Source organism: Schistocerca serialis, chromosome 2 (assembly GCF_023864345.2).
Source record: "Schistocerca serialis cubense isolate TAMUIC-IGC-003099 chromosome 2, iqSchSeri2.2, whole genome shotgun sequence".
Classification (NCBI taxonomy): Eukaryota; Metazoa; Arthropoda; class Insecta; order Orthoptera; family Acrididae; genus Schistocerca; species Schistocerca serialis.
Genome location: NC_064639.1, coordinates 921,989,112 through 922,007,861, shown reverse-complemented (window position 1 = coordinate 922,007,861; position 18,750 = coordinate 921,989,112). Strand labels below are relative to the sequence as shown.

Here is an 18,750-nt window from a genome sequence, read left to right as displayed (position 1 = left end):
TTTGAATATTGGTAGTTTATAAGACAATCGTGTTATGTCTCATGTAAGAAAGAGAAATTTCTATGAGTGCATGTAGGAAATTGACAGCAGCATGACTCTGGCTTATCAAGATTGTGTGACACAGTCTGCCTGCTGCTCGTGTTAGTCAGGATCCCACAACTGACACACAGATATGGAATTGATGGATTTAGGATGACCATACTCACTGCCATGTACAGGCTTAGTAGTCCTACGTGACTAGCCCCCGTGAGTATAGCTATATAGTTTTCTTGGCTATGCGGAAGTAGAGACCACACAAGATATGGTGACCGATATATAGAGACCAATGAGCGCTGGGTGGGTTCGTTCATTTGTTCAGACGGAGAGGCCGACATGGTCTGCCACCTTTCAGCCAGGTGGTGATGATAGCATCGAGACATACGCCCTGCAGTCTTTCTCAAACGATTTTAAAGAAACTACTCGGTAAAAAATTCGTCATTGCGATGAGCCCCATCATTTCAGTAAAGGACATAATTATTGTGATATTTACGCGGAAGTAAGGCAATGTGCTAAATTGGAAGAAGTTTGCATTGAAAAATATGAGTCGCTATGATTTTGCGTTTGGTGCATGTTTCATAATATGTTGCTGCGTATGAAATTTAGCTGTTGTTGTGGTTTCAGTCCAGATACTGGTTTGATGCAGCTCTCCATGCTGCTCTATCCTGTGCAAGCTTCTTCATCTCCCAGTACTTACTGCAACCTACATCCTTCTGAATGTGTTTAGTGTATTCATCTCTTGGTCTCCCTCTACGATTTTTACCCTCTACGCTGCCCTCCAATACTAAATTGGTGATCCCTTGATGCCTCAGACTATGCCCTACAAACCGATCCCTTCTTCTAGTCAAGATGTGCCACAAATTTCCCTTCTCTCCAATTCTGTTCAATACCTCCTCATTAGTTATGTGATCTACCAGTCTAATCTTCAGCATTCTTCTGTAGTACCACATTTCGAAAGCTTCTATTCTCTTCTTGTCCAAACTATTTATCGTCCACGTTTCATTTCCATAATGGCTACACTCCATACAAATACTTTCAGAAACGACTTCCTGACACTTAAATCTATACTCGATGTTATCAAATTTTTCTTCTTCAGAAACGCTTTCCTTGCCATTGCCAGTCTAAATTTTATATCCTCTCTACTTCGACCATCATCAGTTATTTTGCTCCCCAAATAGCAAAACTCGTTTACTACTTTAAGTGCCTCATTTCCTAGTCTAATTCCCGCAGCATTACCCGATTTAATTCGACTACAGTCCATTATCCTCGTTTTGCTTTTGTTGATGTTCAACTTATATCCTCCTTTCAAGACACTATCCATTTCGTTCAACTGCTCTTCCAAGTCCTTTGCTGTCTCTGACAGAATTACAATGTCATCTGTCAACCTCAAAGTTTTTATTTCTTCTCCATGGATTTTAATACCTACTCCGAACTTTCCTTTTGTTTCCTTTACTGCTTGCTCAATATACAGATTGAATAGCAGCGGGGAGAGGCTATAACCTTGTCTCACTCCCTTTCCAACCACTGCTTCCCTTTCATGTCCCTCGACTCTTATAACTACCATCTGCTTTCTGTACAAATTATAAACAGTCTTTCGCTCCCTGTATTTTACCCCTGCCACCTTCAGAATTTGAAAGAGAGTATTCCAGTCAACATTGTCAAAAGCTTTCTCTAAGTCTACAAATGCGAGAAACGTAGATTTGCCTTTCCTTAATCTATTTTCTAAGATAAGTCGTAGGGTCAGTATTGCCTCACGTGTTCCAACATTTCTACGGAATCCAAACTGATCCTCCCCGAAGTCGGCTTCTACCAGTTTTTCCAATCGTCTGTAAAGAATTCGTGTTAGTATTTTGCAGCCATGTCTTATTAAACTGATAGTTCGGTAATTTTCACATCTAACATATAGAATTTTTCTTTGGACTTGGATGGAGGTCTCTGTGTCACCAATCTCGAGAAAATTGATCTGGTGTAGCACACTCATTTGCGATCGCGCCGCACTAGCGATACAATCAGAGTGAAATATCCACAACATTACTCATATTTCGTAAACAGTTTCAGGTACCGAAATGAGATTTTGGAGAATGATGGCAAAGAAATGCTATGGGGTTTGGAACAACATAAATGAAGACATTATACATTTATATTGTACCAAGGATGTGCTTTTTCATAAGATGCTTTTCCTCATTCCTCGTTTAATAAACTTAATAAACCACTTGTTTAGAACTCTCTCGCAATTGCGTCTGTACAACATGTTACTGAGGCGACCTCTGTAAATACCACTGTGTTGTGGGAAAAGAAGAAAATTTTAACATGGCAACAAGAGAAAGCTGTAGGTTTTACTCAATTCGCCACTCATGACACTTCTCTCAACAAGCCAGGCGAAAGTAAATCGCCGAATTTTCGGCGGAATTCCTTTCAAATACCGACAAAAGCAGGGGTTGCAGATTATTTTGAATGGTCACACAGGTGAATGGTCACAGAGGTGCCCTGCTTAATATTTGCAAGGGCCGGCCGTTGTGACCGAGCGGTTGTAGGCGCTTCAGACCGGAACCGGGCTTATGCTACGGTCGCAGGTTCGAATCCTGCCTTGGGCATGGATGTGTGTGATGTCCTTAGGTTAGTTAGGTTTATGTACTTCTAAGTCTAGAGGACTGATGATCTCAGATGTTAAGTCCCATAGTGTTTAGAGCCATTTGAACCATTTTTTGAATATTTGCAAAAAATGTGAGTCTAGGCTTCACTTTAGAATGGCATTTCCCTTTCAGCGCTTTGCATTTCCCCTACAGTGCCTGCCTGCAGCCCCCACCACTACCACTCTCTCCACACATGCCCTGCCATCTGTGCATCCATTGGCCACAGTATGCATGTACACTACAGCCGTGTCACATGTCTTGAGTCTGGAGATGGGCTTATTTACAGAAAGACAAGTATCCACATGCGCAGCGCGACGATTTCTAGAGCGCAGTATACTGTGAACACAGGGACCATTGTTGTGGCTTTTCTTGAAGTGGCAGAGGATAGAGGCTCGCCGAAAGTGGAGTGCCCAATGACACCACTGGACACAAGGGTGGCTCCATACTATCTTTGCAGAAGAGATGCAGTCCTGCATATGGCCTCATAATGGACGTGTCGATATGTGGAAACTCTGAGGACAACTAACACGGCCAAATGGCATTCGCATTGCCTGTGCTGTCCTCACCTATGTCGAATACAGAGGGTGTTCAGCTGTTGCACCTGTGAGCATATCTCTCACACATAGAAAGCCACCGGCTATGCGTTGCTGAGACACTGAAGTGCTGCCAATCACCAACTACTTTAATAACTTTTTTTTCTAATTTTCAACATTCTTCAGGAGCACCACATCTCAAATGCTTCGATTCTCTTCCATTCCGATTTTCCCACAATCCACATTTCACTACCACGCTCCAAATGTACATTCCCAGAAATTTCTTCCTCAAAGTAAGGCCTATGTTTGACAATAGGCCAGGAATGCCCTTTTAGCGTGTGCTTTCTGCTTTTTATATCCTCCTTGATCCATTCATCCAGGGATTATTTTGTGCCTAGGTAGCAGAATTCCTTAACTTCATCTACTTTATGATCACCAGTTTTGATGCCGAGTTTCTCGCTGTTTTCATTTCTGCTACTTCTCATTACATTCGTCTTTCTTCAGTTTCATCTCAATCCATATTATGTACACTTTAGACTGTCTATTCCATTCAGCAGGTCCTGCAATTCTTCTTCATTATCACTGAGGATAGCAATGTCATCAGCGAATCTAATCATTGATATCCTTTCACCCTGATCTTAAATCCTGCACTTGAATCTTTCTTCTACACTCCTGGAAATGGAAAAAAGAACACATTGACACCGGTGTGTCAGACCCACCATACTTGCTCTGGACACTGCGAGAGGGCTGTACAAGCAATGATCACACGCACGGCACAGCGGACACACCATGAACCGCGGTGTTGGGCGTCGAATGGCGCTAGCTGCGCAGCATTTGTGCACCGCCGCCGTCAGTGTCAGCCAGTTTGCTGTGGCATACGGAGCTCCATCGCAGTCTTTAACACTGGTAGCATGCCGTGACAGCGTGGACGTGAACCGTATGTGCAGTTGACGGACTTTGAGCGAGGGCGTATAGTGGGCATGCGGGAGGCCGGGTGGACGTACCGCCGAATTGCTCAACACGTGGGGCGTGAGGTCTCCACAGTACATCGACGTTGTCGCCAGTGGTCGGCGGAAGGTGCACGTGCCCGTCGACCTGGGACCGGACCGCAGCGACGCACGGATGCACGCCAAGACCGTAGGATCCTACGCAGTGCCGTAGGGGACCGCACCGCCACTTCCCAGCAAATTAGGGACACTGTTGCTCCTGGGGTATCGGCGAGGACCATTCGCAACCGTCTCCATGAAGCTGGGCTACGGTCCCGCACACCGTTAGGCCATCTTCCGCTCACGCCCCAACATCGTGCAGCCCACCTCCAGTGGTGTCGCGACAGGCGTGAATGGAGGGACGAATGGAGACATGTCGTCTTCAGCGATAAGAGTCGCTTCTGCCTTAGTGCCAATGATGGTCGTATGCGTGTTTGGCGCCGTGCAGGTGAGCGCCATAATCAGGACTGCATACGACCGAGGCACACAGGGCCAACACCCGGCATCATGGTGTGGGGAGCGATCTCCTACACTGGCCGTACACCACTGGTGATCGTCGAGGGGACACTGAATAGTGCACGGTACATCCAAACCGTCATCGAACCCATCGTTCTACCATTCCTAGACCGGCAAGGGAACTTGCTGTTCCAACAGGACAATGCACGTCCGCATGTATCCCGTGCCACCCAACGTGCTCTAGAAGGTGTAAGTCAACTACCCTGGCCAGCAAGATCTCCGGATCTGTCCCCCATTGAGCATGTTTGGGACTGGATGAAGCGTCGTCTCACGCGGTCTGCACGTCCAGCACGAACGCTGGTCCAACTGAGGCGCCAGGTGGAAATGGCATGGCAAGCCGTCCCACAGGACTACATCCAGCATCTCTACGATCGTCTCCATGGGAGAATAGCAGCCTGCATGGCTGCGAAAAGTGGATATACACTGTACTAGTGCCGACATTGTGCATGCTCTGTTGCTTGTGTCTATGTGCCTGTGGTTCTGTCAGTGTGATCATGTGATGTATCTGACCCCAGGAATGTGTCAATAAAGTTTCCCCTTCCTGGGACAATGAATTCACGGTGTTCTTATTTCAATTTCCAGGAGTGTATTTCCGTCATTGCTTCTTCGCTGCATGAATTGAACTGTAGTGGCGAAAGACTACATCCCTGTCTTACATCCTTCTTAATATGAGCACTTCGCACTTGGTCTTCCACTCTTACTATTTCCTCTTGGTTCTTATACATATTACCCCCCTTTTTCACAACATTTCGAACATCTTGCACTATCGAACATTATCGAAAGCTTTTTCCAGGTCGACAAGCCCTGTGAATGTGTTTTGACGTTTCTTCAGTCTTGCTTCCATTATCAAACGTAGCGTTAGAACTGCCTCTCTTGTGCCTTTTCCTTTCCTAAAGCCAAACTGATGACCATCCAACACATCCCCAATTTTCTTTTCCATTCTTCTGTAAACTGTCCTTGGCAGCAACTTGGATGCATGAGCTGTTAAGCTGATTGTGCGATAACTCTCGCACTTATCGGCTCTTGCAGTCTTCAGAACTGTGTGGATGATGGTTTTCCGAAAGACTTATGGTATGTTACCAGTCTCATACATTCTGCACACCAACATGAATAGTCGTTTTGTTGCCACTTCCACCAACGATTTTGGAAATTCAGATGGAATGTGATCTATCCCTTCTACCTTACTTGATTTTAAACCTTCCAAAGCTCTTTCAAATTCTGATTCTAGTACTGGATCCCCTATCTCTTCCCTATCGACTTCTGTTTCTTGTTCTATCATGTCATCAGACAAGTTCTCCCCATCATAGAGGCCTTCAAGTCCTTCCACCAATTCGCTCTCTCCTCTCCCTGCACCCTTACTGTTACCACCCGTGTTTTTAAATTCAACTAAGGTTGTTTTGATTTTTCTATATGCTGTGTGAGTCCATCTGACAATCACTTCTTTTTCAATTTTTTCACATTTTTCACACAGCCATTTCCCTGCACTCCCTACTTATTTCATCACTGTGTGACTATTTCTGTATTCCTGAATTTTCCTAAACATTTTTATATTTCCTTGTTTCGTCTATCAACTGAAGAATTTCTTCTGTTACCCACTGTTTCTTGGCAGTTACCTTCCCTGTACATATGTTTTTCTTTCCAGCTTCTGTGACTGCCCCTTTTAGAGATGTCCACTCCTCTTGAAGTGAACTGTCTACTAATTCAAGAAATCTGGCATTAAGCTGAAGTAGCATAGGATGACTAAACTGTATCTGTAATCTAAGTCGAGTTTCATCTGATGCCCAGCCATTCTTTCTCCCAGAGGTGGCAGTCCTGTGCACTAAATTGCCAACATATACATCATTAAATTACAAATTTAATGGTGTTTTCATCCAATAAGTTACATTTTATTATCTGCTATCCTTTCTGGTGTAGCAATTTTAGTGACCAGCTGTGTACAGTTACAGAAGAACGATATCACTGCATATGATCACGAAGAGATTTTGGATAGCAGAAGCATGTCATCTCTAAGGTTGTAGAGACACGGGGCTCTTCACGTGCCGCCATGCAAGGTTGTCCAGGGCATTTTCAGAAATAAAGTGTACTAGGTTTTTATATGTTTTACAAAAATATATTTGAAAAAAAAAGTCGACAAACGGGACGTAGAATGTCGCCAACATATCGCTGTGCTATAAGGGTGCCGTGAATGACAACGAAAGGAGTCCTGTTACAAAACTAAATGGCACCCCAGACCATCATTCCAGGTTGTAGGGCCGTATTGGGAACGACAGTCAGGTTACTATCCAGGGTGTCTACACACACGTCTTCGCTGATCATTGGGGCTCATTTCGAATGGGACTCATCACTGACGTCAATTATACTCCAATCAATGAGATTCCAAGCCGACGACGTGTTTGGAGACGCCCTGGACGAGTGGAATACCAACCTGACTGTCGCCCGTCATATGGCTCGACAAACAGGAAAACGGGAGGGGTGCCAAGTTTTTCATAGCACGACCCCTTTGTTTGTCATCGGGGGCACCCTTACAGCACAGCTGTACGTCGACGATAGTCTAAGCTCGGTTTGTTGCACTTGATGGCAGCCATCCCGGGCTTACATTTCAGCAAGATAATGCCTCTCAAGACAGGAGGATAGAGTCTTCTCCCTGTCTTCGTGCTTGCCAAACCCTACCTTGGTCAGCAAGGTCCCCAATTGGGAAAAGTTTGAAGCATTATAGACAGGGTTCTCCAACCAGCTCTCGATTTTGACTGTCTAACACACCATTATTCGGCACGGTATCCCTCAGGAGGACATCCAACACCTCTGTCAATCGACGCCAAACCGAATAACTACTTGCATAAGAGCCAGAGCAGGACTAACATGCTGCTTAGTTTTTAAAGCTCTTTCCGAAATTGTAATCATTTGTTTGTCTGTACATCTACCGATTTCCGTGCCATTCTGATAATTCCTTCGTCGTGCGTCGTCTTTTTTTTCTTAGAGGCAATACAAAATTAGCGCTACACAACTATTTTGGAAATAAACTGATGTAATTCTCTACCTAATTCCGGCAATAATGATATTTATGAATTAAGAAAATACTGTCACTCTTGTTTGTACGGAAGAAACTTAAAATCGAATTTCTAGGAACCTCAAGTTGTAATCGTTTCATAATACCTCTAACCGACCCAACAGCAAAAAATGCAAGAAGATAGGGCGAAGATAATACATAACGTTCTCAACCAAGTAAGGCTCAAAATTGATTGTGTCTTAGATATGGAGGAATATTGCTGTATTACTCATATTATCCTTTGGAAGCACCGATATATAAAACAAAGCTACAGCATATACTGCCAGAAAAACAAATAGTACACCCTTTTAGAGATTTACATTACACTCAAGCTTTGTTGTTGCAACAGTGCAGCTGGAATACATGAAATTATTACATTTACAGATCAAGAGCACTAGCGGTTCTGAGGTGCCAGGAACCAACCAATACTAAAACCTCTGTTAGTACGTGGTGTAGCCCCCACATGCGGCAATGCAGGCGCTGACTCTGGCATCGAGTCTATTGTACAGATGGCGACTACTGTCCTCGGATACGTCATGTCACAGCTGCTCGACCTGTTCATGTAGTTCTGTATCAGTTATTGGTTGACGAGTCACACGAGTCGCTTCTCGTTCCGTAATATCACACATACACAATGGGATCAAAAGTATCCGAACACCTGGCTGAAAATGAATTACAAGTTCGTGCCGCCCTACTTCGGTAATGCTGGAATACAATATGGTGTTGGCCCACAATTAGCCTTGATGACAGCTTCCTGTCTCGCAGACATAGTTTCAGTCAGGTGCCGGAAGGTTTCTTGGGGAATGGTAGCCCATTCTTCATGGAGTGCTGCACTGAGGAGGGATATCGACGTCGGTCGTTGAGGCCTGGCACGAAGACTCTCTTGAAACTTTCGTAGCAGCTGTATTTTCTCCTAGTGTTGCATTCATGCTATTCCCAAACTTTTATGGAAAGAGAAGTATTGGTTATGAGAAAGAACATTAATGAATACATTTGTTGTGAAGTAGTTGTCAAAATGTCCAGTTTTCTGAAGAGGTCTATACGGGATGTTCTAGAATTAAGACCAGATATAATTCTTACTGTACTGTTCTGCATTCTGAAAATACTGGGATCAAAAGTATCCGCACACCTGGCTGAAAATGATTTACAAGTTCGTGGCGCCCTCCATCGGTAATGCGGAATACAATATGGTCTCTGCAACCGGAATTTCTCTGGAAAAATAATGAAGGGAAATATGCTTTATAAATCGCCTATTGTAGTAACGATGCATACTGCAAACACAGCTAATGCAATGCGTGTCATTAATTCCAGGCAGTGGGTTTTCCAGGCAAAGTTGTCATCCATTTGTAGCCCCAAAAACGTAATACTTCCTAATTATTGTATTCCATTCTTTGAGAAACCTATTGTTATAGATTTTGAAGTGTTATGTGAAGTTCTGTTCCATACGCACTGACTCTTCAGTGATAATCTATTTACCTTGAATTATCTGTTGGTGTTTTCGAATATTTCATTAGCTTACTTTTCAGTGAGGGGTCGGATATTATTTCGGATACATATACTTGTATCACCTGCAAAAAGTAGAAAATTTGCATCTTTTGATAATGCAAGTCAAAGACCTTCTTGTATATGAGAAACAACACAATACCCAAACTCGAACCTTGTCTGATTGCCTCACATTCTGAATGACTTTGTTATTCGAGTTCCATGGAACTCACGCATTGCTTTCTGTCATTTGGCTAAGATGAAAACCATGAATCCACTGTGCTTAGTATTCTGAAATATTTTAGCTTTTTCATCAGAATATCTAGGAAAAGCCTTAACCGACCGTCGAAATATTCGCGATGGTAGGAGTTTCAGATGTATTGATTGTGATCAAGGTAAATATAGCCTATTCAACTGACAGTCCTTTTTGAAATCCAAAATGCTTGCTGTCCAGTATGTTTCCCTGCACTGTATGTAAAGTCTATTATACCTTATCTTCTTGAAAACGTTTGAAAATGTTACACCATGTGATCAAAAGTATCCGGACACTTAAAAGTTCGTGGCGCCTCCCATCGGTAATGCTGAAATTCAATATGGTGTTGGCCCGCCCTTAGCCTTGATGACAGCTTCCAATCTCGCAGGCATACGTTCGCTCATGTGCTGGAAGGTTTCTTGGGGAATGGCAGCCCATTCTTCCTGGAGTGTTGAACTGAGGAGAGGTATCGATGTCGGTCGGTGAGGTCTGGCACGAAGTCGTCGTTCCAAAACATCCCAACGGTGTTCTGTCAGATTCAGGTCAGGACACTGTGCAGGCCGGTCCATTACAGGGATACTGTTGTCGTGTAACCACTCCGCCACAGGTCGTGAATTATGAACAGGTGCTCGATCGTGTTGAAAGGTGCAATCGCCATCCCCGAATTGCTGTCCAACAGTGGGAAGCAAGAAGGTACTTAAAACATCAATGTAGACCTGTGCTGTGATAGTGCCACGCAAAAAAAAGGAGGGATGCAAGCCCCATCCATGAAAAACACGACCACACCATAACACCACCGCCTCCGAATTTTATTGTTGTGACTACACACACTGGCAGTTGACTTTCACCAGGCATTCGCCATACCCACACCCTGCCATCGGGTCGCCACACTGTGTACCGTGATTTGTCACTCCACACAACGTTTTTCCACTGTTCAATTGTCCAATATTTACGCTCCGTACACCAAACGAGGCGTCGTTTGGCGTTTACCTGAGTGATTTGCGGCTTATGAGCAGCCGCTTGACCATGAAATCCAAGTTTTTTCACCTCCCGCCTAACTGTCATAGTATTTACAGTGGAGCCTGATGCAGTTTGTAATTCCTGTGTGATGGTCTGGATGGATGTCTGCCTACTACCCGTCAACAGACGAGGTCGGCCTGTACGCTTTTGTGCTGTAGATGTCCCTTCACGTTTCCACTTCAGTATCACATAGGAAACAGTGGACCTAGGGATGTTTAGAAGTGTGAAAATCTCGCGTATGGACGTATGACTCAAGTGACAGCCATTCACCTCACCATGTTCGAAGTCCGTGAGATCCGAGGAGCGCCCCATTCTGCTCTCTCACGATGTCTAATGACTACTGAGGTCGCTGATATGGAGTACCCGGCAGTAGGTGGCAGTGCAATGCACTTAATATGAGAAACGTATGTTTTTGGGGGTGTCCGGATACTTTTGATCACATAGTGTATGATCGATTGGAAACAAGTCCAGAGTTCGTGCTGACCAGGGAAGTTGCTGGACGTTATCCTGTCTCCTGGTTAGGATTTACTGCAAAACCGACAGAATAATTTTTGAGGCGTGTGATAAACTGACAGTACTGTAAAAATCCAAAGAAGTAGTGTGAAGCGAATGATAAAAGGTGATCAGCGACGCTCGTCAGACATATGATTGTGTGATCTCTGATTCTGACTACAGAAGACATTAATAATTACTATTCTTTTGTCCAACGAACAAAGAGTGACTGTAGCTCTCATAAGATTATCGCTGGCTTAGACGGATGTGATTGTAACAGATCTTAGTAAAATACAGGTCTATTATCAATAATTGTGTGAATTATGCACTTAAGAGCTTGCAGAAAACAGTAGTATATTCGTTAACTATAAAAGCTCTTCTTTTATTTGTAGTATAGTGCCCTCCCTTACCTGAGATATTTAAGATAGTTTTACGTATTGTTAGCAGCCATTTCTTGCTTTTTTTTAAAAAAAAAGAAAAGAAAAAAAGAAGTAGAACAGTGTTCGTACAGGACATACAAATGCTGCCACGTACTATCAGCTTAGCGTATTCGCCGCCACAGCGATCACGGTATATTAATTAAAAATACAGACTGGTTGCAAAATGAATATTAGTGTAATACACATTAGTGTAATACACCTTTACATAGAAACAACTCCCTGAGAGCTTTATTAATTTACCTCTACTGAAATTTATTCCCATGATTTGTGTAGAAGTAGCTTACACAAACCTTTTGCGCTGTCGCCGACAAATGTTTAAAAATATTGACATAGCATGAGAGTGTTATTGGCGTCATCATTGTGTTTTAGTACAGGAATAATATCAGTTTTAATGCAAGGATTAGAGGTTAATAATTTTAACCTTCATACGCATTTGAAGCATATTTAAAGACCATTGAAACCACAACGCAATACACTACACAAACACGATACGATAAGTCACAAAGTCTTGCGGAGCACGTTGACATTCATGGAAATGTGTGGGCGAGCATTATTCTGTTGGAAGAACACATCATCTGCCAGTTGCAAGAATAACAGAAGAACGGCTCTAACAACATTCTGCACGTACCGAGCGTTACTCCGTATCCCCTCCAGAAACACCAAAAGTGAACAAGAGTTGCAGTTATTGCACCGTGGGGTTAGGTAACTGGTATCCACTAATTCACTCAACGAGACAACGCTCACGAGGTCTACTTTGTATGCGCAGATGACTGTCACTTGCATACAGACAGAATCTGCTTTCACTGATGAAGACCACGGTGCACCATTTCATCTTCCAAGTGATTCTCTGACGGCACCAGTTCAGCCGTGCACGTCGATGCTGTGGCGTGAATGGAAGAGAGGCTAGAGATGTGCGTGTCCGCAGTCCCACTCCTAATAACCGGTTCGTAACAATTCGTGTTGAAACGTCTGGGCTCACAAGCCCTCTCGTCTGTGCTGTAATAGCTGTACGATCTGCCACTGCTGCCCTTACAACACGACGAACCTGGCGGAAATGTATGCTGCGTGGACGTCCAGAAACTCGTCTACGGTTGTGAGAATGTTCACGTGACCACTGATGTACATCTTCATGGATGCACTGCAAATCACACTTAAGTGCCTGGCAGAGGGTTCATCGGACCACCTTCACAATAATTCTCCATTATTCCAATCCCGAACAGCGCATGGAAAAAACGAACACCTATATCTTTCCGTGCAAGTTCTGATTTCCCTTACTTTATTATGATGATCGTTTCCCCCTATGTAGATCAGCGTCAACAAAATATTTTCGCATTCGGAGAAGAAAATTGGAGATAGAAGTTTCTTGAGAAAACTCTGCCACAACGAAAAATGCCTGTGTTTTAATGGTGTCCACCACAAATCCTGTATCGTGCCAGTGACACTCTCTCCCCTGTTTCTCGATAATATAAAACGTGGTCCTCTTCTTTGAACTTTCTCGATGTACTCCGTTAATCCTATCTGGTAAGGATCCCACGCCGCACAGCCGTAGTCCTCAAGGGGACGGAGAAGCGTAATGTAGGCAGTCTCTTCAGTAGATCTGTTGCATCCTCTAAGTGTTCTGCCAATAAAACGCTGTCTTGGTTGGGCTTCCCCAAGACATTTTCTATATGTTGTTTCCAATTGAAGTTATCTGTAATTGTAATTGAGCCGTGGCAAAATTTGCTATTTTGAAGAGCGCGCCGCAGCGCGTAGTGTAAAGCAGTCCCCCTCCGTTTCTGGCAGTGGCGCCGCTGTGGCTATCGCAGCTTTGGTGTCTCCCTCTGGTGGGAAAGGGGAAAGGTAGCCTGTTCACGTGCATTTAAGGGGCGCTATGAGCTCGCTAGGGAGAGAGTCTAGGCAGTTGGTCAGTCGGAGTGAGGCTAGGTCAGTCTCGCGTCATCAGTTGCTGTTCTGTCTCTCGTTCGCATTTGTGCGGCAGTTAGTGTCTGTCTGTCGTCGGAATGCGAGTATGTCTGTCCTTTGGATCAAACTTTAAGCCATAAAATGGGAGTCTTTCCATTCCGCGAGTAACAGAACTCGGCTAGTGGTCGCCCGGTCGGGGCTGCGTTCCTGCATATGAGTCTGCGCGTTAGGCCGCCAGTCTGCTCGAGTTGCTCGGGCAACGGTCATTGGCGGTTGGATCGGTCGGTTGGTCGGTCGCGCACTGAGACACGAGATGACTTGTCCGCCTTGAGCGTCGGCGCATGTGAGGACCCCACGTGAGTCCAGTCGGCCGCGCCTTATAGAAAGGGGTAGTGGCTTCGCGGTTGACACAAGAGCAACAGGAGTGAAACCACGGCATGGGGGTGGCTGGGGCGAGCTGCAACCCCGTGAGACGGGAGATCGGACCGCCTTCCTGCGTCCGTTGAAGCGGCTGACAGCGGGCGGTTCCGGAGAGCGTTGGGGGTGCTGCGGCAGGTCTTCGCCAGAATTCGCAGTTTATTAGAAGTTAAGTGATTGATGATAACTTGTTTGATTTACTCTTATTAAATTTTACTTGTTTTCTTGGTGAGGTCACTAGCCAATTTGCTTTGGGGTCGTCCCACCATTCTTCTCCGTTTGCCCACTCGCAGTAAGGTGGTTGTTTATAAATTAGGTGGTCCGTTTTTCCCTTGTGGAGCAGGGGCAGGTTAGAGCAACCTGCGGTTCGGGTTGGTCAGTAATCCCCATGTCAATCTGCCATACTTTAATAGCTGCCTCTGTCATGTTTGTCGGATTCGGTGTTATCGAATTTATAGAATTAAGGTGTAAAGGCCGAATTCCTGAAAATTGTTATTATCTTGCCTATCATCTTGCGAGGCGGTATATGTGTATTGTAGACCATGTTGTACATTTTATGTAAGTCTGAATTTCATGGGTTTTATTTAAATAGCCATTTTTATAAAGTTGCCACACTTCTACCGTAAGAGTCTTGTTAAAAACAAATTGCACTTTCGATGGCAAATAATTTCTTAGTCTGAGTGTTTGTACCATTTCTATCCCTCTTACGGGGTGCATAGTTAATGTGTTTGTGTGAGTTGTTAAAAATTTTAGTTTAAAGTAATCTGGTGTGTTGCAGATTTGCACTAGTGTGGTCCTTCAGAGGTTATTGTGAGCAGTCGTGACTACGGCCGTGTTGAAAGGGAGCGGCAAGCTTCTCAGCCCGAAGGCTCATACTTCCAATATTGTTCTTTCTGCCTCTAAATAAAATTGTAACTTAATATCTCGAGGGTGCTTTTCTGCTTATAAATTTTAAATCTGTTTTTGAAAAGGCTTTTATGAATAAAATTCCCATTTGTTAAAGGTAATTTCATTTTCATCAGTTTCTCCGTGGCAACTACTTCCACGCTCACCTAGCGTGATTAAATGTGTTAATGTTCTTGATGAATCGCTAGTAAATGAAGTAAATTCTTTAAGAAAAGATTTAGAAAGTAAATTCACAGTTCAGTAATTCCTAGCTATTTATTTGAATTTACGGCCTTTAGATGTGACTGAAGCAAAGTTAAACGGATTCCTTGTAGCACTCATATTGACAACGTCACACTTTTCACTATTTAGGGCCAGCTGCCTATTTTTGCACCATACAGATATCTTTTGTTAATAGTTCTGCAGTTTGCTTTGATCTTCTGATGACTTTATTGACGATAAATGACAGTATCATCTGCAAACAACCTAAGAGAGCTGCTCAGATTGTCTCCTAAATCGTTTATATGGATAAGGAACAGCACAGGGCCTATAACACTACCGTGGGGAACGCCAGATATCATTTCTTTTTTACTAGATGACTTTACGTCAAGTACTATGAATGGTTACGTCTTTGATAGGAAATCACGAATCCAATCTCTTAACTGAGACGATATTCCTTAAGTACGCAATTTGAGTAATAGTTGCTTGTGAGGTACAGTGTCAGACGTCTTCTGGCAATCTAGAAATGCGAAATCAATTTGAAATCCCCTGTCAATACCACTCAACAGTTCATTTGAGTAAATACATAGTTGTGTTTCACATGAATGATGTTTTCTACATCCTTGTTGACTGTATGTCAATAAACCAGTCTCTTCGAGGTAAAACATAATGTTCAAACACAATATACTCGTATGTTCCAAAATCATGGAGCATATTGGCGTTAATGACATGGGTCTGTAATTTTGTGGATTACTCCTACTGCCTTTCTTTAATATTGGTGTGACCTGTGCAGCTTTGCAGTCTTTGGGCACAGATCTTTCGTCGAGCGAGCTGATTGTTAAATATAGAGCTATTGCATCAGCATATTCTGAAGGAAACGTAATTGATAGACAGTCTGGACCAGAAGACTTGATTTTATTAAGTGATTTAAATTTTTCCACTACTCTGATGTTTACTTATAAGTCTACTTCTAAGCTACTCAGATTGGGAACTGTTCTTAATTTGAATTTTGGAATACTTACTTCGTCTTCTTTCGTGAAGGAATTTCGGAAAACTGTGTTTAGTAACTATGCTCAGCATTGTTGCACAGCTGACGCAGCACATCCTACTTGTGTGACAGTTCTCTGAAAGGGCCATCCCACCACTCAGGAAGGCCACAAGCTCACCACTTTCAAACTCCCTCAGTTGGCTTCCCGTGGCATGGTTGCCTGGTTGCTTTGCACGTATGTACCACACTGAGCCTTCTGGCTGCGAGCGTTCCCTATTAAAGGGTAGACACAGATAGCCCTCTGGTAGCTATGCCATTACACTATGACAGACATTATTGAATCCATTTTCAGTACATCTACTATCCCCCAGCTGGCACATGCGGTCATCGAATCCCTTTTTTTTTTTCGGCAATGTATATGAAAGTTACGGACGTTTTATGTGAATTGAGACCACACTGCTGGGACTCAGCCGTTATGAGATATGATATGGGGCCGTAGCTGTACCTGGGCGGCAGAGGAGCACGGTCTCGAGCAGCGCGACCTCCAGCGGGGACAGCCTGGCGTCCTGCAGCACGCGGACGGCGGCGGCCACGGCGCGCCAGTCGCCAGCTGCCGCTGGCGCTACTGCTGCTGGCGCTGCCACTGGCGACGCGGCGGCGCCCTCCAGCTGCGCGGCCACGTCGGCGGCGGGCCAGCAGGCGGCGCGCAGCAGCAGCAGGCGCGGCCACGCGGCGCGCACCAGCCGGTCCTGCTGGCCGCGCGACAGCCCGCAGCCCAGGCACGGGTGGCGCCGCGCCTGCCGCACGCTGCCCAGCAGCAGCTGCGACCACGTCTCGTGCACCGCCTCGCACCCTGCGCCGCGCAACAACCACACACTCGACAGCAGCTCACTCAAAAAGGCGAACCTAGAACACTCAGCTCAAATCGGACAAATAGGTGTTCCACAGGGGTCGATACTGGGTCCTTTCTTGTTCTTGACTCACTTCCTGCGCCACTATATTCCTCCAGCAAGGATCCATGTACAACTGGTAGATAGCTAAAGGTATCAATGACAACTGAATGACGATCTGACAACATTAACTGAAATATAGGCACAGAAAAGACAAGTCTACCACAAGCTTCGATATTGGGTCCACTCTTGTTCTTGTTCCTGTGACCACACCTTGTGCACTTCCTTGCACCCGGTGCTGTCACAGTCCTCTAGATATGATCCCTGTTTTACAGATTGCTTTAAAGATCAGCTTACAATATTCACTAGAAATGTGAGAAACTTAGAATCTGATGGACTCATTACAACTCATAGGAGTTAAGCTGGAAGAGGACATCTTACACCTCTTCAAATACGTGCTTACCTTGACTTACTTTTTATTCAACGACCAGTATTTTGAGCAGACTGACGGTGTTGCTATGGGTAGACCTCTGTCTCCCATAGTAGCTAATCTTTTTATGGAAGATTTCGAGGACAAAGCACTGCAGACGGCAGTTTTGAAACCTAAATGTTTTTGGAGATATGTAGATGATACGTTTATGGTATAGCCGCAAGGGACAGCAACGCTTCCTTCTTTTCTGGAACATCTGAACTCCCTCCATCCAAGCATCTGTTTCACCATGGAGGTAGAGAAAGATGGTGAGCTCCCATTTCTGGATGTTTTGGTTTGTAGAAAAGGACACGGCTCCTTGGGTCATAGTGAGTTCTGGAAGCCTACGCACACAGACTTGTATTTACAATCTATGAGCTGTCATCATCCCTCACAGTGCAGCGGTGTATTACGGACGCTAGTGCATAAGGCTAGAGCTATCTCAGATCAGGATAGCTTATCGGCAGAGCTTAGCCATCTCCATTCTGTGTTTGCCCAGAACGCGTACTCCGAGAAGCAGATCCGGAATGCATTTTGACCAGCACGCTCCAAACCTGAAGAACAGCCTGAGGAAGCAGAGAACACCACGGGGTTGGTTTTTCTACCGTATGTCGGTAGCGTGTCTTTTAAGATGTTGGCAGAATTTTCAAGAAATACCGGATTAAATATGTTTTCCGGCCTCCAGCACGAGTGCAATCAGTGCTGGGCTCTGTTAAAGACAACCTTGGCCTGAGGAGACCAGGAATATATAAAATCCCGTGCCACTGTGGGAAGTCTTACATTGGCCAGACGTGTCGTACGGTTAAAGACAGATGCGACGAACGTAAACGTCACAAGAGGTTGGGTCAGCCAGAGAAATATGCTGTTGCTGAACACTGCCTTGACATGGGACACGGCATGAATTATGAAGTAACCAAGGTCTTCTCGTATGCTTCCGCATACTGGGACTCCATCATCAAAGAGGCGGTCAAAATACGTATAAGCGGTGACCTAATAAACAGAGACACAGGGTTTCACCTGAGCAAAGCCTGGGAGCCAGCCTTGCGGCACTAAGGAATCGTTAGCTGCAGATTAGCAACTGCACCGAGTCAACGCACATGGGAAACCTTAGCGCAGATGCTTAAACCGCGCGCCAACACGTCGCGCGCGAACGGGGTCCGTCGCTCCCGGCCGCATTTTCCCCGCCGCGGCGCGCTTCAGCAGACTGCGACCCGTTTCTCCAGCAGAGGGCTCTGGTATTCGACGCCGTCCACGATTGGTCTTCGATGGCGTTATGCCCCCGCTGGCGCCTGCGCTGTTCTAGAAAGCCAGCATATAAATTGGCGAGCTTCTCAGCGACGCGACAGTAGTACCTGAAGATGGCGGGCAGTTGTCTCGCTGAAATATTGTGCGGTTTTTACAATATTATCCGGCGTCATTCCCGGGAACCTATCAAGCAGATGCAGCGCCGGGAAAGCCTCAAACAGCACAATTTAGAATTTCTCTTGTCACTGCAGTTATACCACAGGAATGTATATTGTGTTCGCTCTTGTTCTTCTGACCC

The 18,750-nt window shown here is 44.9% G+C and overlaps 1 protein-coding gene across 1 annotated transcript in view; it reads right to left on the bottom strand.

Moving 5' to 3' along the window:
• LOC126456520 (photoreceptor-specific nuclear receptor) overlaps nt 1–18,750 on the bottom strand; it is a 94,831-nt gene that overhangs the window by 8,802 nt on the left and 67,279 nt on the right. Inside the window, exon 5 of the mRNA XM_050092269.1 lies at nt 16,354–16,701. Within this exon, the coding sequence (XP_049948226.1) occupies nt 16,354–16,701 (348 nt within the window). The remainder of the gene's footprint in view (nt 1–16,353; nt 16,702–18,750) is intronic.